The sequence below is a fragment of the Podarcis liolepis genome, assembly GCF_965112155.1.
Source record: "Podarcis liolepis genome assembly, chromosome: 16".
Classification (NCBI taxonomy): Eukaryota; Metazoa; Chordata; class Lepidosauria; order Squamata; family Lacertidae; genus Podarcis; species Podarcis liolepis.
Window position 1 is genome coordinate 1268226 of NC_139567.1, and position 24804 is coordinate 1293029.

A 24804-nucleotide genomic window follows, 5' to 3' on the forward strand; every position below is an offset into this window, starting at 1 on the left:
CTCCAGTGAGTAATCAGATGTTGTTGCTTAGAGAGGGATGGGAATTAGTTATTATTTTCATTCATTCTACCCCACCTTTGTAAAATAAAATAGTTATGGTAAAGCTGCAATCCTATGCATGCTTATTTGGAAGAGAGTCATCCAGAGCTTCCTTCTAAGGTCATTTCCACACCATACATTTAAAGTGCATGGCTTCCCCAAAAGAATCCATGTGATTGTGGCTCTGGCTTAAACGCAGCTGTTTAGGATTAGCCTGTACATCAGTTTAAATTCCAAGTGTGTCAGCCTCTAAGTTGGGAAGCCCAAAATTATATAATGTCCACACAGAAAAATACTTGTTATAGTATTGATGCTTGTCAGTTGTTTGCACACACACACACAAAAACACCACCCAACTAATAATAAACCACTGCTTTACTAAAAATTTTAGAAATACAAATCTTAACATCTGACAAGTTTGCATAAGTTACACCTTCTCCCAATCATAGCCTATGTACATATTTACAAAAAAAATAAGTTAAACAACACAGAATAAGATAAAAGAAGAGAGTGGCACTGTATACAACATGCCTGGCTTAGATGCAAAGAAAAAGCATCCATATCAGATCAAAGGAGTGGGAAAGGAGCTAGTCTACAACTTCAGAGAATGGAGCTTTCAATCCTGGAGTGCCCAAATATTTGCTGGTAGAACAGCTAGACTCCATTAGCACTGGCTTTGCTGCTCCGAGAGGCTTCTATTTTCGTCTGGAAAAGAACAAGAGGCAAACCTGAGTAACAAAGGAGATGCTGCTGGTGTACAGTTTTGGAATACTCATGCAAATGGTCACCTTCTGATACAAAACACAAGGCACTTGGAGATCAGTTCCAGAGGCCTTGCTTCCAAATAAGTGTCCGCAGGAAGGAGAGAGGGAGTTTTATAGCAACACGGGCCTAATACAGCAGCAGTTCTTTTGCAGTCCAGCCATAGCATTGCATTCCACTGATTTCATGGTGGTTCAGTCTTTGGCACCTGAAAATGCACTTCTCTCATCGGAAGAGCTTTCTAGCATCACCTCTCTCATCTTAGTCATTTGCTCCTAACTGCACTTTCTAATCAACTTGTATGAGTGGTGATTTGTTTATAAAATGTTAAATCACCATGTTATATATGTTTCAACAGGTCAAGAAAAGAAAAAAACCACCATATTGAGGTCTCAGTAATTCATGTGTATATTTTATCAGTATGAATGAACTTTATTACGGTCACAGACCAGGATAAAAAACAAACAAACATATAAATAAAATAGTAGTTAGGATTTTTTTAACTGATAAATGTTGGAGCAAGTAAAGACAAAGAAACAAGCATAGGATAAAACATCTGAATAAAATACAAGATTAAACACGGATAATGGATGAATAAAAACTGATAATTAAAACAGATAAAAACTAAAAACAAATAAAAACATGTAGTTAAAACAACTGTAAGAGCGTAAGAACTAAAAGACTCGCAGTTAAAACAACTATAAGAGGCTGCAGAGTAGAAGCCTCTGAAATAGAGGACACTCACAGCATTAGAAACTGATGTGCAAATATGGTTAAAACAGACAATTAAAACAATGTACAACAATAAATTTAGACACAATGAGCAACAATAAACTATCCCAGGGAGTTGACTTAGAGTCACCCATGGAACCGAGTTTGGGGATTTTCATGCTGGACTATTTTGAGTTGGGCGATGGTCTGCGCCTACAGATTTGTACACAGAATCTGGCGACCATCCAGGTCTTCTTCTGATCTTTGCCTAACAGCAAAAGGTCAAATTTTTGCTTTTGCGGGAGGTCGGCGAGCCTCACCAGTAGGGGATCAATGAACCTACTACGTGCCTCTTCGTAAAAGGGACATCATTAGGAAGAACTTCCTGACAGTAAGAGCTGTTCGACAGTGGAATTTGCTGCCAAGGAGTGTGGTGGAGTCTCCTTCTTTGGAGGTCTTTAAGCAGAGGCTTGACAACCATATGTCAGGAGTGCTCTGATGGTGTTTCATGCTTGGCAGGGGGTTGGACTCGATGGCCCTTGTGGTCTCTTCCAACTCTATGATTCTATGAAATAGCCTTTTGAATTTCCTCCAGTGAGTAATCAGATGTTGTTGCTTAGAGAGGGATGGGAATTAGTTATTATTTTCATTCATTCTACCCCACCTTTGTAAAATAAAATAGTTATGGTAAAGCTGCAATCCTGATTTGTACTTGTCGATGAGATGTTGTAGCGTAGGCAGTGATCGGTCGTGGACCTTCCGGGTCTGAAGCCTGCTTGTTCTATTGCCAGGATATCTTCATTCTCCAGCCATTCTGTAAACTTATTAAGGAGGTGCTTTGCGTAGAGCTTACTGATCACACTTAATAGGCTAATCGGCCTATAATTCGCTGGGTCCCCTCTGTTGCCTTTTTTATAGATTGGCACTATTATGGCTGTTCCCCATTCCCTTGGGATGCGGCCAGTGTCATCTATGTAAGTGAAGCAGTTGGCTAAGAAAGGTGCCCACCAATCCGCCTGTGCTTTTATCATTTCTGGTGTAATGCCGTCTGAGCCTGGGGCTTTGGCCATTTTCAGTTGGTTTATATATGATTTCACTTCAGTTACTGAAACAGGCGGCCATTTAGCCAGTTGTTCTGTATTATAATTCCGTAGTGGAGGTTCAGTGTCCTCATACAAAGATTGGAAGAATGAGACCCACAGGCTAGGGGGAATTTGTGAGGGTAAGGGGGAAATAGCTTTATGGGTGCCAGAAGCTACCAGTTTCCAGAATAGTGTCTGATCTTTTGCTTTTGCCGCACTAATTAATTCTAGTCAACATTTTCTGGTATAGGCATTCTTTTGGTGGTGTATTAGGTCTTTATACTCTTTTTTTAGGGCACGGACAACAAGATAGGCTTGATGTCTGACAGAATTTTCAGCTGTCAGGGCAGCTTTGGAAGAAGAAGAAGAAGAAGAAGAAGAAGAAGAAGAAGAAGAAGAAGAAGAAGAAGAAGAGTTGTTGTTTGGATTTGATATCCTGCCTTTCACTCCCCTTCAGGAGTCTCAAAGCGGCTGACATTCTCCTTTCCCTTCCTCCCCCCAACAAACACTCTGTGAGGTGAGTGAGGCTGAAAGACTTCAGAGAAGTGTGACTGGCCCAAGGTCACCCAGCAGCCGCATGTGGAGGAGCGGAGACACGAACCCGGTTCCCCAGATTATGAGACTACCGCTCTTAACCACTACACCAGTGTTTCCCAACCTTTTTTGGGCAAAGGCACACTTGTTTCATGAAAAAAATCTCGAGGCACACCACCATTACAGCCCCGTGACGTCAGCGCGCAGCGTCACGCCGGGAGGGACATGAATTGCTAGCAAATTACATAATCACCTCCTTGAGGGCTGGCTCATCTTCTCCGAAGGCAGAACCCCATTAATTAACAGCACAGACTCACACCATAGCCAAGACGAGGGGGGAAAATCTCAGTCATGCACAGTCATGCACATGTGGGGGCTAAATGAGGATGAAGACCGGGCAGAGAGCAGGGTTCAAATCACCCCACCTGGCCAGGACAATCCCTGGGTGCTCCCTTGGGCCACTCGCCTGACCCACCTCGCAGGGCTGTTGTTGCGAGGATAACACGGGGAGAACCACGCGCGCCCCCGGGAGCTCCTTGGAGGAGAAAGCGGGCGATGAATGCAATGCATGAAATATATGAGAGGCGACCAGGTTTTGCAGGTGAGGGGCCCCCGCCAGCCTCCGCTTCCAACACCCGGCGCAACGACGCCGAAGTTTCCCCCCGGGCTCGGCTCGGGGAGCAGCGCTGCTCCCCCCGGCTCCCCTTCGCCCTCCCGGCTCTCTCTGCCACCCATTGGGGACCCCCCTCACCTGCCAAGTCCGGAGCGCCGGTGGAAGTTGCATGCATGCATGCAGGGCGCCGCGTTGCCATTGCATTGCCCTGCACTCCATGCAACGCCTGCACGCATGCATTGCCTTGCACGCCCGCCAAGGGGTCTCCCCGCGGTCCGATGCGTCCCCTCCGGCGCGGATGCAGCATTGCAAAAATAAAAAAACCCCGACGCAGCCCTACCTGGGGGGCAGCCTCCGCCGCTCCGCCTCCGCGGGGATCCCTGGGCTCCATCCTGCCACCCGATCTCCGCGGGGGCGCAGGCAGGCTGCGCGGGGTCTGCGCGGAAGAGCCCCTGCCCGCCCGGCCGCCGCCGCTGCGCTCATTCCATGGCCGGGAGAAGAGCGCTTCAAACAAAACGCCCGGCCCGCCAGGCCACGCTGGGAAACGTAGTTCGTGCACCCTGCGCGGGCACGGAGCCCAAGGGCGAGGGGACTATGGATCCCGGCAGCCCCCGCGCCGGGGTCGGAGGGGGAGAGGCCGGGTGCAGGGATGGAGGGACGGGTGGGCGAGCGAGTGAGTGAGTGGCAGCCGCCAAGCCTTGGCCGAGAGCCAGGAAGGGCCTCCCCGGAGGAGGAGGAGGAGGAGGAGGGAGGCGCAGAGCGGGAGGGAGGGAGGGAACCCCAGGGGTCATCTAGTGACAGCGCCCCAATCGAAAATTTGACTTAAAAAAAAAATTCGAATTTTTTAATTTTTCCCGCGGCACACCAGGCAACATCTCGCGGCACACTAGTGTGCCGCGGAACAGTGGTTGGGAAACACTGCACTACACCACACTGGCTCTCAAGCATTTTGCAGGGCTTTCTTTGCCTCAAAGCAGGTGTAATCAAACCAGGGTTTATTTCATGTTATTGGTTTAGTTGGCCTTTTCTCTGTGGTATTAAAAAGATAGGGTTTTAATTGTTGGAGCAGGCTCTCATACTTGGAAACTGGGTCCTCAGACCTAGGATTATCCCCAAAGTCAGTTAAAATTGTACGGAGTTTTTCAGAGATTAGAATCTTCTTCGGTTTGAAGTCAAGTGCAGCGGTCCATTTGACTTGGCAACCAGGTCGCTCTAATGCGGTGATCTCTGCAGGGTATACTGTTCTCAGGAAGGGTGACTCGTTTAACGGAGACACCTGGAGGTGCAAGGGGAAATGGTCCCCCTCTATGAATGGGAGCACTTTTAAATTCACTATTTTTGTTAGCAATTCGCTGTCCGCCAACATATAATCAATTCTGCTGGATCTTACCCCAGACATGAATGTATATTCCCCGGGGATGTCGCCCCTGGTGCAACCATTTAGAATATGAAGACTTAGCTGCCTAGAGAATTTGAGGAGGCAGGCTCCAGCAAAATTTGAATGTTGATCCTTTTGTGAGGAGAATCAGAACTTACAGGGTTAAACAGTTCTGTGTGACGTCTCACATTCTGAGGCGTGGTTATGTTCACATACAGGAATCTTTCTCTGTGTGTAAGTTCTCTTTCGGTTTTGACTGAGAGGAGAGGGATGGCTGCTCTTTCGCTGGGCTAATTTACGATGTTTTTCTACGCATTAAAGACTGTTGGAGATAAGCAAGAAGCCTGCGTCCAGTCTGATTTATTACCCACACATGGCAACAGTTTCTCCCGCTGCTGAACTCTGCTAGGACTATGCTAAGAGAGCTAAAGAGAGCTAGGCACAGAAGCGCAGTGGCACAGCAGAAACGTGCCGGACGCCGTATTTCCTCACACCTTTGACTGCCTTGGTAGTTGTAAAGCCTCCGGGCCAAAATCGTCAGGGTACCCTATTTTTTGCCTGTATTTGGTTTCTAAACTGGGGTCATCAGGACCTAGCCTTGCGTTTAGGTCGCCCACCAGCAGGACCTTTGCTCCCGGATAGTCCGTTAGCAGTAACCTGACACAAGAGTCCAGTCTATTCCAGATGCCCTCAATATCATGTGTTTTTTTGCTTGTTGGGGGGATATAAGCATTGATAATTAGTAAACTGCAGCTTCCCCAGGATATGAGTAGGGCCACTGCTAGGTGGTCTACAGGGGACAATTCCTTACAGGTGAGATTAGGATGCATAACCCCCCCTTGAGCCTCCCTGGTCCTCTGCCTGCAACCGCTCTCACTGCATATGTATAGTATCCTTCCAATGATGGGTTTTCAGCTGCCAACGTCTCTTGGAGAGTGATGATGTTAAAGTTTTGACGGTAGAAGGGAATGTCTGTAGAATGGGAGAGGCATCTGGACCAGCCGGCAACATTCCAGGAGATGATGTTTAGGGCAGCAGCTGATTCTTGGGTTTTTAGATTCCAGGCTCTCATAGCTGTTTTCTGCTGCTGATTCCTCAGGTCCTTTGAGTTTGGCTTGATTGAGCCACAATGCGGAGGAATGGGGGAGCCTTTTGAGGGGAAGACTAATTTGGGAGTATTAATTTGTCTGTCCAGGCAGTCACCCGCTAAGACCTTAGAATCATCATAGAGTTGGAAGAGACCACAAGGGCCTGTCCATCGGGAGAGATAGGAAGCCCAGAACACTTCTTCTTTAGAATCATACAATCATAGAATCATAGCGTTGGAATAGACCACAAGGGCCATCGAGTCCAACCCCCTGCCAAGCAGGAAACACCATCAGAGCACTCCTGACATATGGTTGTCAAGCCTCTACTGAAAGACCTCCAAAGGAGGAGACTCCACCACACTCCTTGGCAGCAAATTCCACTGTCGAACAGCTCTTACTGTCAGGAAGTTCTTCCTAATGTTTAGGTGGAATCTTCTTTCTTGTAGTTTGGATCCATTGCTCCGTGTCTGCTTCTCTGGAGCAGCAGAAAACAACCTTTCTGCCTCCTCTATATGGCATCCTTTTATATATTTGAACATGGCTATCATATCACCCCTTAACCTCCTCTTCTCCAGGCTAAACATGCCCACCTCCATTAGCCGTTCCTCATAAGGCATCGTTTCCAGACCTTTGACCATTTTGGGTGCCCTCCTCTGGACACGTTCCAGTTTGTCAGTGTCCTTCTTGAACTGTGGTGCCCAGAACTGGACACAGTACTCCAGGTGAGGTCTGACCAGAGCAGAATACAGTGGCACTATTACTTCCCTTGATCTAGATGCTATGCTCCTATTGATGCAGCCCAGAATTGCATTGGCTTTTTTAGCTGCCGCGTCACACTGTTGGCTCATGTCAAGTTTGTGGTCAACCAAGACTCCTAGATCCTTTTCACATGTACTGCTCTCAAGCCAGGTGTCACCCATCTTGTATTTGTGCCTCTCACCTTATTTAATTCCTCTGCATGAATAGCTTCTAGGATTCCCAGGTAATCCATGAAGATTGAGCCAATTCCTGGCGCTGGCACCACTAGTTCAACTTGTTGCGATTTGGACTGTGTTGTTGGTGGAGGTGTAGGAGACAGATATCAACAAGTTGTCTATTCCTCATTGGTTAAAGGCTTTGATTTGCAATTGATGTAATTAAATTCCATGGGAGGAGGCAGGGCTAGAGGTGGAAGGGACTTCCTTATGGTCGATAGTCTTTCAATTAGTGCATCCTGGGAAAGTAGGATCTGCTCGAGGTAGGTTGTTAGGAGTTGTTCATCCTCTGAGGAGAAATCCTTTTCTAACTTATTTGGTGAGGGTGGGGTTTTGTACAGCCTGCCAGACTGTTTAAGGTTGCCAGCCTCTGGGTAGAGCGGCTTACCGTTTCTGGCGCTGTTGGATTCTGCAGTGCTGGTTTTGGTTTTTGGTCTGGCTGGCCTATGTGCTCCTAGAAATGGTAAAGGGTCTTCGGTGTTTCGAAGAAACGGTGCACAAGCAAGCCAGCCCTCAGGAAATTGTCTTTATTTGAAAGGGTCTGTTTAGTTTGAGAGCTCGTCCTTAAAAGTCACTATAGCCCTATTCTGGGTCGTATCATGAGGGAGGAATTTTACCTTGATGATATTTTCTGCTGTCACGAGGCCCCTGGTGACTATTCCGATTTTTTCGGGAATATTTATTGGCATGCATGAGTTTGTGATTTTCTTTTGGGTTGTAGGAGCAGAGTTCTTTGTTGTTGTATTCTCCAGCAGCTTAAAGAGCTTCTGGAAATTCATTTTTTTAGTCTGGCAGGTCGGCGTTCCCTTTTGGCCTCTCAATTTGATGTTTTTGGTCGTCTTCATTTTTTGTGTTGAGCATTTTCTCTTTCAGGTCGGTTTCTTGGGAGCAAGGGACCCTCCCTCCTGCACTGAATTGTTTCTGTTTGTTTTTTTGTAATTGAGTCCCGGCTTGGTTTCACCTCCCTTAGTCCTAGTCCCAGATGTCATGTGAGAGAAAGCGACCTCATGGTTCTTAATCAATTCAGTTAGGGTGGTAAGCAGGTTCAAGCTTTCCGAAAGGAAATTTTTAATTGGCTCAGGTTCTTTGCTTATCTGTGTGAAATGAGTTTTGAGTAACTCTTCGAACATCCCTGACAAGTAGAAGATAAAGTTGTCCGGGTGCTGTAACCTTAAGCTGTTTGGCCATTTGTCTGTCTCAGTCGGCTCAGTCGGGGAAGGGCACCTTAAATTCTCTCCTGATAGGGAGGAGAGAAGAGGCTCGTTTGACATGGCTTCTGGGTTTTCCAGGAATAGCTCCTGTTCTAAACTTGCTTCAGGTCCCTCTTTGGCTAGCTCAGCTTGTTTTAGTTTTGTTGCCAGGTCCACTCCCTCACCTCCGACGTTAGTTTTTTCCTCCCTTCCAATCCAGGTGTGGTCAATAGACCACTCATGAGAATGGAGGTTTCCTGGATTATTTGCTTCATCAGCCTTGGGATGGAAGTAGGTTGAAATTTTGGCCTGTTTTTTCTTTGGGGGAGTTGTTACGGGTTATAAAGGTGAAATCCTAAGTTCTTTGCAACATTGTCTTGTAAGTACCATCTTCGCACTCAGAAATAAATGGGGCTATTTTATCCAACCCACAGCTTTATGGGCTTTTCAAGGGAGGTGGTTCAAAGTTGATTTAAGTAGCTTTAAAAGGGAGGGGAGGTTTAAAAGTCCACCCGACAGCTCCCAGAGTCCTTTACTGATAAAAGTTGGCAGGTATTTTCAAAGGATGAGCCTTTTTATCAGGGCAATTTGATCATTACAGCTCCTACTCACGCAGCAGAGACTCAGCTGAGACTTGACCCGGCGCCATCTTCCCCAGACTCTCTATTTTATCAGTAATTTAAATAACTATTTTGTTTGGTTAAGATGATAAAACAAAAATCTATTCGTGTGCTACATAGTTTTAAATACTGTCAGCTTAGTCATTGTTTATTTACAAGCTGTAGTGCAAGAGGCAAAGAGGTAAAACTCACCTCTCCTGCAGGAGGCTTGACTGACACCTCAGGAACTGGTAATTTCTCTGTTGGTTGCAATATAAATTCTTCACTCTTCAAGAGGGAGAGAGAGAGAAATAAGGTCAGAGAACTGGTTTGTAGGCCAAGATTCAGAAGGAAAAAAATAGAACGATGAACCCAAGCAATTTTGTTGCGAGAGCCCTGGTGTTCTTCAAGAAAGAAATGCTACTACACCATGAGGGCAACTGGTGAACACCCTATTAGTTACTTATGAGCCTAATTATTGGAGAAGCTTTGAGAAAACACCCAAAGAGCACACACCATTTCTCACCTTTCTTTCCTGTACTTTGGGGGCAGAATCCAACAAGGTCTCATGATCCTCATCATCTGTGTCTGCATCACCCTCAGTCTTCAGAGGCTAAAGCAAGAACAGAAAGCTTGGTGTCATTATTTGCTTTCTAGATCTCAGTGAAGCAAGACTGCCTTCACCCTAATTATCTACAGAGGGAAAATGTTAAGGCTTTCCTGCAGTGCTAATTTGGGTTTACAGCACCCGTCTCTGAGACTTGGACCCACAAGAAACAAAGTGTGTCACTTGGGAATTGTGTGCAGATGCCATCGGGAAGGAAGAAGTCTGTGAAAGATTTTATGCATCCTGAGATCTGCATTCTTGGGACCAGCCTTGAAGGAAGCAGCAGTGCTGCAGGTGCCCATACGGAGGACATTTTTGATGTAGGACAAAACACGGGGTTTCCCAAACTGTCTAATTAACCTCACTCAGGAGGTGCCATTTCAGTTTTCAGGTGCAGGGGAGGGAGGAGAGAGATGAGAGTTCAAGAGCCGGCTTTCGAACTTCACAGACACGTTCAGGATTAAAGCTGCAATGCTATACACTCTTGGGAATAAATCTTACTTAGACTTAATGAGGTTATGGGCCAACAGGTACAGGATTCAGTTGCAAGTTAGCTGGACTTCGGTTCCAATGATATCAACAGGAACTAAAAAGTCATGACAAAACTGATTGGTTTCATCAGGACCCAAATTCAACTAACTTAGACTGGACCTAACAAAGTGTGTATTAAGTGCATTTGTTATATTTACTTCTTTATACCTTTTAGCCATAAGTGCTCCTGCAAAATAATCATGTGTAGTCTAAAACTGGGGAAGGAAGAGTTCCCCACACCTATTGGTGGGTCTGCCCCTCTTGTAAAAACTCTGCTGCAGCGGTTCTAGGTCATCCCTGTTAGCCTCACAAACCCACTCCTCCTCAGGAAGCCACCAGGTCCATTTCTTGAACACTGCTGCTGTCGATCCTGCTCACCTCAGCTGGATTCACAAGAGGCTTGGGCTTCACCTCTGTCAAATATAAGGCACGAGAAAGTAGCAGCAGAGAAGGAGGAACGTTTTCTCTAAGATGTAGATCTAGCCACTGTGTAGCAGAAAGAAACAAGAGAAAGACGGTGTCAGAGAATTTTGATTTAAACTGTGGTGGGGAATTGCATTTTAGTGAGCCTGAAAAACCCATGCGCAAGTGTTGGAGCATGGGTCACCTTCCCACATGGACAAGCAACCTCCCTTTAGTCTGGTGGAGTGTGGTGGAGTCTCCTTCTTTGGAGGTCTTTAAGCAGAGGCTTGACAACCATATGTCAGGAGTGCTCTGATGGTGTTTCATGCTTGGCAGGGGGTTGGACTCGATGGCCCTTGTGGTCTATTCCAACTCTATGATTCTATGATTTTTACACAGTTGTTCAGATAGAGGCTGGCATCTCAACTATCATTAGGCAGCCTGCCCATGCTTGCTTTATCTTCTGCCTGATCCATATCATTCTTAAGTTGTTTAAACTGAAAAGCAAATCCTGCAACATTCCTGTGTTCCTTTCCCACAATGCTTTAGAGTAAGAGTTCAAGGCAAAGCAGGCCTCTGCAGAGATGGGGCTGCTGGAGTTTGCCCCGGAATATCCTATGGACTCATGCTGGCCTGAGCTCAAATCCAATGGACAGCAGCTCACCCAGGGGAAGGGGAGACCTAAAGATGCCAGAGGTTCCTCAACGACATGAAAATATGGGGCTCCACCATTTCAGCATCCACCTGAGGCCCCACACTTTCCTGTAAGCTCCCAGCAGAAAAGACAGTGGGGACATGTGTAGGCCACCTAGGGATGCTGGAGTGCAAAATTACAAGGCAGCTTAAGCTAGCTTTCAGCTAAGTGGTGGAATTTGCTGATTAGCTGCACAGATGTTGAAGCCATATCTGTCTTGCTCAAGAGAACTCAGATCCTTCAGCACAGGATCTAATCCTGGTATGCTGAATCTCCTACCAATAACTGCTGACTCATGTGAGATGGTACCCAATTCAGCTCATTTGGGCTCTCACCTAATTTGGAACAGGATGTTTAAATATGTAAGACTAAATGGGGAATAGCACTGGGAAAACTAAGTTGATCCAATTGGGATTTAGCCATAAAAGCAGCACTACTTTCTGTTAGAGACCCTAAGGGTCCTGTTATATCAGATGATGTACTCTGTTATGACATAAGAACAGGCCATTGAACACAGCATCTTCTAACAGGGACCAACTAGATGCTATGGGAAGCCTGCAAGCAGCCTGCTCTCCCCACTCTCCATTCCCTGCCACCACCACCCCCCACTGCCCGCAGGGCCAGCTCCTCTCCTGATTCTGGATGCTGCAGATATCCATGAGTAGATCTCTCCTCCTCCATGAATCTATGGGCTAAACTTGAGCTTAAGCTTGTAGTATATTTTGTGCACATCTAGGAGATGCAGGGGGGAAATTATTCAGAATAATGAATGCGGTTCCTGGCAACCTTGAAATTATTAGTTGTGAGGGTTAGCTGACTGTTTTTAAATGTTTTTAGCTTTCTTAATGTTTTGCTTCATTTTAATTCTTTTGCTCCTTTGTTGCTTGCTGCCCTGGGCTCCTTTGGGAGGAAGAGTAATTCTCTTCTCTGAGCTGATTCCCCACCCTCCCTCCTCCCCAACCTGCCTGGTTGAGTTGCTCTTTCAGCTGCTCCTCCGTGAGGCCCAAGGACCTCATTCCTCTGGCTCTGCAGGCACTTTGCAGCTCAGAGACGCTCAAGCCATTGACACCTTCCTTGGCAATCATCTGCACATAGCAAAGAGAGATCAAATTAGCACCACCTTCTTCTTTTGGAAATCAGGCCAGCATCCCTTTCAGCAAGTGGTGAACTCAGAAGGTAACACTCTCTCACTGACACAGACTATAGAAACAAATTGAAGTACTAAGAGTAAAACAAAGAGCCTTTTCCTGGCAATGCAGAGGGTTAAACTATTTTTGAAAAGAAAAAATATATTACACCATTCCATTCATATGCCATAGAATGGAATGGCACACAAAAGATGAACAGGTCAAATACACTGGGCGGAAGACTTGGGACATAATATACAAATGATACACCGGGAGAGGCTATAGAAAACAGATCTGAAATTTATGGCATGTTCTTCACTGAAAGAAAACTATATTAAAATGATGTACTGGTGTTATTTGATCCCAAAAAATTAGCAAAAATGTATAGAACAAGTACAAAAGGTACCTTTTATCATATGTGGTGGACTTGTAGTTAAAAATTTCTAGGAAATTATATATAATGAAATGAAAAAAAAGTTTAAAATAACTTTTGTTAAAAAACCAGAAGCCTTTTTATTAGGAATTATAGGTACCGAGATTCCAAAGGACCAGAAAAAACTGTTCATGTACGTGACAATAGCTGCACAGACATTACTAGCCCAGAGATAGAAGGAAGAGACAACCCTAACCAGAGAAGAATGGCAAACCAAGTAGATGGACTATTTATAATGTATATACAAGATTACTGTAAGAAGGTTAAAACATTAGCAGGTTTTAAACACACTTGTAATGTAACAGAATGTATGGATAACTTCCCAGGGACTGCTGCCGTGGCTTCTTCTCGTGGGGAGGCAGGGTGAGTTTGTCCGCTCCGCTCTCTGGCCCACAGGAGCACCAGGGCGGCAATGGCGGAGGGAAGACGAGTGGTGCAAAGGGCTGGCTCTGGAGAGGGGGCTGCTTAAAATGGCGCTCAGCCAGCTCAGCCCAGACCCCTTCCTCCTCTAGCCAGGAGGAGGGACCACCATCACGGTGGGGGGGGGGGATGGAATGGCGCAGGAATAAAAGTGGCGCAGCCCGAATGAACAGAATCCCCACGCCCATCCACAGACAGTCCGTGGGCCGGATCCTGAAGGCATTTGGGCCTGATCTGGCCTGTGGACCTTATTTTGCCGACCCCTGGGCTGGAGTATGCACCAAGAAGGAAGCAGGAGACCTGAAGAAACCTTGATGGATTGGGAATAAGCTTTTACCATGTTGGGTTAAAAGTGTAATTGTGTTATGATGATGTTGGTAATGCGTGTTCCAATGCCTTTATTAACCATTCTGTTGTTTTTCTAAACAGGAGCTCCATTTGGTTTATCATACATGTGATGTCAGGTGTGATTCTCTTAGAGTGGGGGGTAGTGCTATGGGTTTGCAACTATTTGACTTTAGAAGACCTCTGAAGGCAGCCCTGTTTATGGAAGTTTTTAATGTCTGATGTTTTATCATATCATCATCATCATCATCATTAATTCTGTTGGGAGCAGCCCAGAGTGGCTGGGGAAACCCAGTCAGATAGGTGGGGTATAAATAAATTATTTTTTATATTATTGTTGTTGTTGTTATTATTAAACGGCCTGTCTTTTTAATTCTCCTGTAAAAACCTTCCTCGCCATCTAACTTATTCACACCAGCAATATCTGCCTACATCTTGAATCTCTGTGCCTGCCTTGCCTCTTCCTGCCATTGGCTGAGCTGCTCTGACCTCACATTAAGACTGCATATGGGTGGGAATGAGGTGGCTTCAAGTCTCCTGTCACTGTCATTGGTTGAACTGTTTCAGTATCAGCGGGGCAGCAAACTGCTTAAATGTACCTTGGTGGCAGAGATGATAGAATCACAGAATGGTAGAGTTGGAAGGGACCCCGAGGGTAATCTAGTCCAACCCCTTTCAGTGCAGGAATCTGATGTTATGGCACAGAACCACATTGCCATATCCATTAGAGGGTGACCTTGCAGACATCTGTATTAAATTCCAGCATCCATGGGCAACTTGTACAAAGCTTAACTTTTTCAACTTTCTCTGAACACTATAGGTTTTTAAATGAAAGTTTGTTATGTAGACCAACTGAAATATTCTGGAGTCTTAGGATGGCGAGAAAGAAAACAGGCAGCACTTGCTGCTTCCGCTACATGAAAGCAATTGGGAGTTCACACACAGCACTTTGTGTTTACCTTCACAGATTGTGGAAAACATAATCTGTCAGCCCAAAGCACTGAGACTTGGGCATGATTGCACCTTTTAGACTCAGGTATCAGAAGAGAGAAATGACTGGCAGAGAGCTGTTAACATTTTCTTTTTTTTTTTCTTTTTTGGTCTCTTACTTCATCATCTGTTTTGATAGACCTGAGCTTCATCAAAAGCTGGAAGCGGAGGAGGTTATTAGTGCCAATGGGCTGCAGTTCAAGCAATCTGCAGAGGACCACCAGCTGTGGCCGCTCCAAGTGTTCCAGGGTCAGCTCATCCTCAAATAGCTTTGAAAACCGCACAATCTCCTGGGTGCTGGGCTGCTGGCCACTATGCCGAACCTGTACAAAGCAATGAATAAGATTCCAGCAAGAATGTGTCCTCCTCCTTCTCCTCCCATACATGCTCCACAAACAAGTGGAAGTTCTTTACTTAGTGCACATATAATGTTCAGGACATGGAGAATCTCTTCTCAAAAGGTCCTGAAATTTGGCAAGACCAACAGATACGTTCTATGTAGGCCATGGGATTACTCAATCTTGAAACATTGTTGGAAGTATAAGCTGAGGAATGTGCTGCTACAGACAGACGCTCAATGTGGAATCTATGTATAGTACTGACTTTGAGTGCAACTGATATATTGCACTAAACCCTCAAGTAATGGGTAAAAACAAAAAGAAGAAAACAATGTTGGGCAGAGTTTCCTATGCCTAAATAGGAAGACATAGCTTCTATGTGGTCTCCAAAACCTAACTACATTATTGTGGCAAGGGGATTCAAATACTTTCCGCTAGAACAAGGCTGAGGAATCTCCAGCCTGCAGGCCAAATTTGGCCCACAAGACCAATTTTGAGAAGCCATGCCCAGTCACCCTCAGCAGATTTCACCCGTGATGTCAGGTGGGGGTGTAAGCGCGGGGCGTCTGATGGTTCCTTCCTTTGCTGGAGCAAGGCATGCTGCCAGCCAGCCATCAGCTGATGGGCAGTAGAAGTCTGTACCTGCTGAACGTAAGAAGAGAATTGCTTCGTGGCTTCTCCAGTACTGGCTTTGTTTCTTCTGGCCAGCTCTGCGATGGTCTCCTGCAGGAATTTGGCTAGTTCCAACTTTGCACTCAGTTTCTTTCTCTGCTTTTCTTCCTTAATACAAATAATAATAAACATTTGCATTTCAAATATTCAAAAGCTTTTTCAGTACTTCTTAAAAAGGTAAAGGTAAAGGGACCCCTGACCATTAGGTCCAGTCGTGGCTGAGAACCCTATAAGGCAGGGTCATGGGACAAGAAATAACCTGGGGCCCTAAAGTTGCTGTTTAGTTCCCATCAGCCTCAGCCAGCATGGCCAATGGTCAGGGACGATGGGATTTATAGTGTAGTAACATCTGCAAGGCCACAGGTGAGCCTTCTGTGCTGTAAGATATGCCAATATTATCCTTTTGCTCACAGCTAGTCAGTTTCTGTTCCACTGTTATTTCTCATGGCTTAAATTTATAGGAGATAACAAGAGATCAAAGACTTGCTAGAGGTACTACTGTAGGTTCTTAATGAGAATGAATGCTAAAATTGCCTGTGAGATACAGAAGTACAGTTTTCCTGACTGCTGCTTTAACTGCATCAAGGTGCCTGTTCCTCTCTATAGGTGGCAACCATTTTGTGCGCAGGTTCTGTTCCTGGCCCCCACGCGCATTGGTGGAGCACGCATAAACACACCTCATCCCATTCCACCCTCTTCTGTGTCCAAAGGGAGCTGTGCATTGGTGAGTGTGCATCAACTGAACGTACGCAAAATGGTTGCTGCCTATATTTTATTCTATTATTTCATTCCCAAATCCACTGTTGGGCAATACTTTTGTTAGGAGTGAACAAGCTTTTGCATTTTCCCGAACTCTTCATCAGCAAGATGCTACAAAAGGAGGCAGGGGGCTGGATCTTGACGCCATGAAGACTCAGTTCCATTCGAGACTCTATTCTGAGATGTAGACTGCACACCTAGATTGCTAGGTGTTGCAGGTATCAAGTTATGCCTAGGATTCTCATCCCCACTTGTGAAAGCATTATGCCTGGCACTTATCCATATTTGACTTATTATCCTTTTATTCTATCCTTCTTTCAAGAAGCTCAGTGTATAGGATCTCCCACTTGTCCATTTTATCCTAAGAATAACCTTGTGGGTTAAGAGAGTGTACATGCAAGTGTGTTCAGCCCAAGGCCGAGAGGATTTGAACTCGGGCCTCTCTATCCCCCTTCATACAGCTTATGGAGACATTGATTCCCATACAGCAAACAGATGCAGCAGAGTTGGAGGCAGAGAATTCCTGATGCAGTGGTGCCACATCATGCTGTGATACACTGTGGTTGAGGCGAAGGCTGAGCTGCTTTTCACACTGACCTTTTTAGATTCAGTTTCAAAGGTTGAAGGCAGCATCTCAGGAAACAGTTTCAGAAATACAGGTAAGAGGAATTCCATGAAGGGCACAATGATGAACACCAAAAAGGGAACCAGCCGGAAAAGATCAGCAGATGTTCTCATCAGCTGCAGAGGTTAAGACACAAAGCAGAACAACAGAGTCTCTTCCTATGCATTCAACTTGTCAGCAGAGGCCCTGCTCAAAAGAACCAGGAAGGTGACATCAGCAAGGCTAAGTGCCTTTTTGGTGCTCTGGAATTTCAGAGAAGCTTTGCAATGCACTTCCCTACTTGTTTTTAAGATGTCATTCAAATAATTTTGTTGAGGCAGGATTTTACTCTCCTATATGGCTGGAGAAATGTTAAGCTAGCTCCCATTTTCTTGTTTATGACACTATCTTTCATTTTGCTAAAGCTACGCTGATATCATTTTAAAGTTATAAGCTACACTTCTTTCAGATTTATTTCTTTAAGGCATAGCTAAGCAATCTGAGAAGAAAATGGTGCCTCAAACAGCATCTTCATATAAATATAAGATTGCACAAAATCTTGAAAGCATGAAATGGAAAAAGGAGAGTCTCTCTTTTGCAGGACTTAATGTACAAAAGCAGTTAAACTGAGTTATCTAGAGGAGAGGACCCTGTGGCTCTCCAAAGGCTGAAGAACTAGAACTCTCATCATGTCTGATGCTTGTTGATATTAATGCAACATAGTAATTCACTTTTGTTGAAAGAAATGTAGCTGCACATTTCTAAATTGAGGTAAATCCACTATTGTTTTTCAATAAAAACTGAAATTTATCTTGTATAACTAAGTTTTCCTTCTTCGTACAAATCAATATACTAAACTGACATATAGCAGCTTTAAAATGCTTTTTATTTCAGTATTGCATGCTTGTCAAACAATGTTTGATTTGCTTAAATACTATGCTTCAAAACCAGTACTAAACTGTTGAGATTTGACTTCTGTGAAAAGGTTCCTTCAAGAATTATAGAACTGGGCTTCAAAGAATAAGCCATCAAAGGTAGGTACATCATTGCAATTCCTAAGCAAGATACACTTTTAGGAGCTGAATAAATAATGAAAGTTCTGCCAATTAAAAATAAGACAATAACATGTATTTAGCCCTGAAGAAGGGGGTTCACCTTTTATTCACTTTAAATTAGCAACCTTAAGAGCCACATTGAAACAGAATTTCCCCTTCTACATCTTAAAATATATTTTAAAAAGCAAGCTCAGTTGCTTAGAGCTTGGTGCTGATAAGGCCAAGGTTGCAGGTTCGATCCCCACCTGGGACAGCTGCCTATCCCTGCATTGCAGGGGGCTGGACTAGGGGGCCCTCAGGGTCTCTTCCAACTCTAAGATTTTTTGTCTATGTCTATCCTTGATCGCTGGCCGTGGTCGCTGGGGCTGGTGGGAGGGGGTGCCCAACAACATCCAGAGGGCCAAAGGTTCTTTACTCTGTCCTGCAGGGATAAACTGTGATAGTACACAATATTTTTAAAAAATATTTTTTGAAACTAGTATTTTGTCGCAGCAAGCCAAATGCGCAATTTTATGCATGACAAGAAATCACAAATTGAACTGTGCTATAAATTAGCATAATGATTTCAATATGTGCTTTTTTCCTGCACAAGTTAAAAACTCTCAGGCCTGAAAAGCACCACCTCAATGGGCTTATTTCGTTGTGTGGGGAGAGATAACAACATTAACTTAGGATTGTTTACGTAATTGTGCCTTTCCCTGCTCCCCCAGAAAAAGTAACATCAACCTTTCAGCTGAGTGTTTGAGAAAGCAGCTGATCAGAGACCACTCATCTCTCCTAGGCCATGCTGTGTCAGACGGTTTGCTCAGAGGGGCGTGGGAGGGAAGGATGATATTCTCCCCTCTTGCAGCAGCAATCCTGAGTTTCCCCCAAGGAGAAAGGTGATGCCTATGACCTGGCCTCAAATACCGGAAACAAGACAGGGAGAGAAGTCATCATCACATCCTGCACGTGAACTCAGAGAGGCATCTGTGTGTGTGTGCATGTGTGTGTGTGTGTGATCCATATTATGTGATTTCCACAATCAGGACATAGCTGACATCCTATGGTACACATAAGGTTGCCAGGAATGACTGCCTCTCTAATTTCTGTGTTATGCCATACTCCCCCCCCACATGGCAGCCACTTTGTGAGTGGCACCCCCCAAATCTGAAATGTGCCCACTGAGCCAAAAAGTTTGGCAACCTTATCAGACTAGTGAACAAAAGTTTGGAACCAGCCCAAAAATCAGATGGTAGGGGCCAGTCAGCTCCAAATATTCATTTGATTGCTTGGTCCAGTGGACGGGACTCCACTGCATTCCATTCAATGCTCACCCTTCGCCTTTCCCTCCGAGTGAGAACTTGCCCGTGTAACAGCCTCCACACCATCCTAGCAGCAACTTTTGTGTCAATCCAAAGCAGATGGAAACCATTGTAATAATGTTTTAGTTCATCTATAATCCTCTGGCGTAACGGTATCTTGGCAGTCTCTGTCGCTTGGTCCACTGGAACTTTGGCCAGCTCAGTGTCCTTTGTTACAGTACTTTGGCTAGGCTGAGTTTTGTCCTGAAGCTCTTGGTGCCAGGAAGCTGACGTGTGAAGCATTCGCATGGGCTTAGTTAGCAACTGAGGTAACCTGATGCCCTGCTGTGCACTGAGGAGCAACTGCTGGCTCTCAGAGTCCTTCAGGTATGTTCGGTTAAGGTGGGAATCCAACAGCTGGGCAAATACAACCGATGGGGAGAACGGGGAGCAGATGGAGTGTACAAGAAGATGAGGTCCCCTGTGAGGGGTAAGAGACAAAACAATAATTGCTGTAACAAAATACCAAAAATACTGGTACTGCCCAAATTTTTGCAGGCCTTTGGCATCAACTAAAGATGCACTAGTTTGTCCATGCCTGTAGAGAAGGGTGACTGGAATCTGATGGAGCAGTATTCCTCACCTGCTGTACTGTGCAATTTTGTGTGTAGGGGTGTGAGAGAGAGAGTTTATTCTGTACAGCTGTTTTTAAATGTTTTAATTGTTTTGTAATTGTAGTTTTGTCTGCATTGTACCTCTATGGGAGAAAGGGCATAGGAGAAATACAAGAGCACATCTCTAAAATGTTGTGATCAGTACTCACCCCTCTCCTCAGCTTAAGAAGGAAATTGGGTCTTGCCCATGCTGGGTTTCCGAGGTACTTGAAAGCAGAGTAGTCTTTGCTACTTCTGTGCATCTCTGAAGTCCAGTGCAACAGCATAGACAAGATCCTGCCCTTATCTGGAATCCTCTATTGAGACTCCTTACTGCATCTACAAACCCTTGAAGCTCAGCACAAGATCAGGTATAAGCAGTATTGGTGACCGGGCAAATACCTTCATTGGCCCCTGAGTATTCCATTAATCATTCCTGCAACCCAATGTGTTTAATGAGTGGTGCTGTTTCTCAGTACAATGATGACGCACTTCTTCCAAGCTTTAGGCAACTGAAACAGTGATGTATTATAGTCCACAAAATAATGTCAATAATTAATTTCTTACCTGGACCTAGCTACTGCAAGGAATATGTTACAGCTGTAGAAGGCCATGTTCACCTGGAGTCAGTCTGTTTGGTCTATGGCCTGGCAGAATGAAAAACAACATTTTAAGCTAACATCTGCCTCTTCAAAAGGGAATTCACTCAACTAATGTAGCAGTAAACAACTTAAAATGGAAGTTCATTAAACAAACTATTCCTTTACATAGTCTTCAACAGAAAATACTACAACAGGTTAGTAAGCATTCTGCTTGTCACAGACACAGCTTCCATCTGAAATGGTATTTTCAGCCAATATATAGGATCAGAGCTGTTTCGCTCATTGCACATCAAGAAATGTGTTTTCCATGACTTGGTCATAAGGTGGGAAGCCATTACTAACCCATGTTCTTTGATTCTCCCAGCATGAAAAGCGCTCTAGCTCTTTTCCCTAGCCTTGCTTGCTAGGGATGCTCACATAAGATTTTGTTGGAACTCAAAAAACCCTGCGAGATCTTGCAAGAGCATCCCAAAACTGGTGCGCGGAGAGGACCTTGCCCCTTAGCGAAGCAGAGAGCTTAAAAGCTCTTTTTGCACCGGGTTTCACTGGCACACAAAAAAAGCTTTTAAGCTGTTTGCCTTGCTTTCATTTAACATGTTGAATTTCAACCAGCCGGCCTTCAACTATGTATGGTTGAAATCACACGAGTTAATGCACATAACATGTGATCATACTGTAATATAGGAGAGAGGCAGAAACTCTTTGGCTCTTCAAATATTTTGGTCTCAAACTCTGATCAGCCCAATCCCAGCAGGGTCAGCACTGATGGGAGCTGTAGCCCAACTATCTGGAGAGCACCGTGTTGGCTGCCCCTGATCTGTATTGGCATGATGCACAGTGGTCAAAAACAAAAATGTGATGATTCAAAAATGAATCGGCCTTCATTGGTGTTTCATTCCAGCAGTTTGTTATGCTTTAACTCAGCGTTCAAAATCTGCCAGGCACATTTTGCACCTGGCTATCAGCCACTTGCGACCAAGTGAAGCTGCCTGAGCACCAGGATGGCACCTGACATCTCCACCCTCTGTAGGTCCATGCCTGGATCTGGAGTGCTTTCACACACTAGCAACACACCCTGTAGAATTCTATCTGTTATATTTTATCTGCACAACAAGAATGAATTTCAGGAATCAAAAAATCTTATTGAAAAATATGACTTTGGAGCCTTCTGGCTGAAAAATGGTAACTAGGCATTCCATTTTGGCGACTGAAACCCTGGCTTAAGGAGCCATTTGGCAGTTAGCTCGTATATCTGAGTTTCTAACACTGCTTTAATTTTGCCCTGGGTTATGAGCTGCATTCTCCTTTTTATCTGTATTGATTTTTTTTTAAATATAATATTTATTAAAAGTTTTAAACACTATAACACCATACACATACACAACCCAAAAACAATAAGGAAACACCATCACCAAAATGAAAAAGACATACAAAAAGGAAAGACAACAGACAAAAAATCATATAAAAAACATAAAAGATGGTTCAATTTCATAAACCAAATTTCCATAACCCTCTTTTTCGACTCCCTCACATCTCCCTTTTCTGTGTTCCCGATTATAAAGTCATGTTCAGCAATACATCACCTTCTCTCCAAACTTGTTTTAGATTGTACGTTTCAACTATTATGTCTCCAATTTTACCTTATGTTGCAAATATTTTGGTATTAAGCTTGACATAACATTATTGTTATTCAAATTTCACCTTTGTTCTTATAAATCAATTATTTTCATGCTCCTTTCAACTACGTCACTAATGCCATATTGTCTATATGTCCTGCATCATTCTAACATTCATACAATTTACAATACTTTTGCAAATAGTCTTTAAATTTCTTCCAGTCCTCTTCCACTGTCTCTTCTCCCTGGTCTCGAATTCTGCCAGTCATTTCTGCCAATTCCATGTAGTCTATCAGTTGTGTCTGCCATTCTTCCAGAGTGGGCAAATCTTGTGTCTTCCAATGTTTAGCGATGAGTATTCCTGCTGCTGTTGTGGCGTACATGAAAAAAGTCCTGTCCTTCTTTAACACCATTTGGCCAACAATGCCCAAAAGAAAGGCCTCTGGTTTCTTAGGGAAGATATATTTAAATACCTTTTTCAGTTCATTATAGATCATTTCCCAGAAAGCCTTAATCTTGGGGCACGTCCACCAAAGATGAAAGAACGTTCCCTCAGTTTCTTTACATTTCCAACACTTATTGTCTGGCGAATGGTATATTTTTGCAAGCTTGACTGGGGTCATGTACCACCTGTATATCATTTTAATAATATTTTCTTTCAGGGCATTACATGCCGTAAATTTCACACCAGTGGTCCATAACCTTTCCCAGTCAGCACCCATAATATTATGACCAATGTCTTGTGCCCATTTTATCATTGCTGATTTAACTGTTTCATCCTGAGTGTTCCATTTCAACAGCAAGTTATACATTCTAGAAAGTACCTTGGTTTTTGGTTCTAATAGTTCTGTTTCTAGTTTCGATTTTTCCACCTGGAAGCCTATTTTTTTGTCTGTATTGATTTTAAAGTGGCTGCTACATTTTTATGTTGTGAACTGCTCTGAGATGTATGGATGGAGGGTCGTCTGCAAATTTAATAAATAATGTTGTTGTATGCTGCCTTGAGACTGAGAAAGAAGTCTTTTAATTACTAATAAAATTATTTTAAAAGCCACCCCAAAAGATGGAACACACCAGAGACAGGAACAGGACTGAGCTTTAAGGTCAACTTCAAAATCAAAACTTTTTAACACTGTGCCCAGGATGCTGACGGGATCTGCCCGAGACCCGCTGCCCCGCCCGGTCCCCCCCCGGGCCTGCCTCTCGCCTCCCGCCAGGACCCCGGGGCCCGGAGGGAAGCAGGGCCGGCCGGGCTGGCGCGCGGAGAAGCCTCCGGCCCCTCTCTCCCCCGCCCGTACACGTGACGCGCATCCCCACGTACCCTCCTTCTCCCGGGAGCGCCCCGCCGCGGCTCCCCTCCCGCGCTCTGCCGCCGGCCGCTTTCGGCCCCAGCGGCCCCCGCGCGCGCGCCCCGGATCCTCTTTTTCTCTCGCGAGCGGATGCCCGCCCCTAGGGATGCAGGGCCAGGGGCGGGGCCAGGGAGCCCACTTCCGGGTCCTTCGCCCGGCATTTCGGAGGAGGAGCTTGCCTGCTGCCCCCTGGCGGCGAGCCCGGCTTCCCGCGGGGCGGGCAAGGGGGCGGCGGCCGGGCGGCGAGAGAGCCGCTTGCCGCAGCCCTGCCTGCGTGCAGCCCGTGGCTGAGAGGGCGGCCGGGCATTGCAGGAAAAGAGATTTCTGACTTCCAGCGCGGAAGCGGAACTTTTCCTATCACTTTGCGCTGCTGCAATTGTGTTGTCGCCATTTGCTTCGTTCTGGGGCTTTTAAATCATCGAGATTTTTAAATTTTGCAGCTTTAACATGCATGTCTTAAGTTTTGTAGAATTTCATTGTTGTAAGCTGCTTTGAGACGGAAAAAGGTGAAGAGCGAGATATAATTTATTTAAATAAACAATACACTGTAAATCAGTTACTGCTGCAAATGGTTACTTAATTCGATGGTTGCAGATTGTGCTTTGTGCATTTAATCTCCATTTAATCCCACTGTTTACGGTTTCCCCTCTTTTCTGTTACATCCTTTTGTGGGAGATGCACCTGCCAACTTTTGAGGGCCAAGCTAGATGTGCCTTTAACGTCTCTTTGCAGTTTGCATGCAAGGGCATCCACTGTGGAAGGGGCTGAGAACTCGCAGGATGGCGGTGGTCAGGGATGGGAAGCTTTAGGTCTTTCCTTGCTGTGATGCTGACAGTGATGGCTTCCCACAAGTTGCTATTCTTGGCACAAATACACATTTAAGGTCACATGCAAGTTGGCATTTGAGGGAAAAGATTTTCGTCTGGGAAAGCATATGCTATAATAAATGTGTTACTTTTGATACCATGTAAAATATACTCAGAGTCGCAAAGTGATTTCATGCTCTTTATTCAGCTCATAGTGGTGAGGAGGAATGAATGGAAGTCCCCTCACAGTATCTGCTTTATATACATTATTTACACAATGGGCTGCACATGATTGGCTAATTCCAGAATTCTACTGTAAGCCAATCAGGTTGTGGATTCACTTCTATCTGGAGCATGATTGGGTGGTTCCTGCCAACCAATCATAGTGCTGCATTGTTCTAGGACCAATCAGACTGCTGCCTTTTGGATCCTATTGTTCTAGGACCAATCAGACTGCTGCCTTTTGGATCCTATTGTTCTAGGACCAATCAGACTGCTGCAGTTTGGATCCTATTCAACTCAGTACATAACACCCCTCCCCTCTAAGT

The 24804-nt window shown here is 44.9% G+C and overlaps 1 protein-coding gene across 2 annotated transcripts; it reads right to left on the reverse strand.

Annotated features, from left to right (window-relative positions):
• Positions 1 to 396: 396 nt before the first annotated feature.
• LETM2 (leucine zipper and EF-hand containing transmembrane protein 2) lies at positions 397 to 23540 on the reverse strand. Of its 2 annotated transcripts, none has more exons than XM_083480590.1 (11): positions 23423 to 23540; positions 20451 to 20530; positions 19264 to 19711; positions 16886 to 17029; positions 15500 to 15637; positions 14639 to 14842; positions 12170 to 12289; positions 10487 to 10594; positions 9497 to 9583; positions 9184 to 9258; positions 397 to 744 (listed from the first exon to the last, which is right to left on the reverse strand). In XM_083480590.1, exons 2-11 carry the CDS (start codon positions 20495 to 20497, stop codon positions 694 to 696), a joined length of 1422 nt encoding a protein of 473 aa, XP_083336716.1. In that variant the 5' UTR covers positions 20498 to 20530; positions 23423 to 23540; the 3' UTR covers positions 397 to 693. The 2 variants fall into 2 exon arrangements, with proteins under 2 accessions (XP_083336716.1, XP_083336717.1); XM_083480591.1 differs by lacking the exon at positions 23423 to 23540 and adding an exon at positions 23176 to 23205.
• Between the last annotated feature and the right edge of the window lie 1264 nt (positions 23541 to 24804).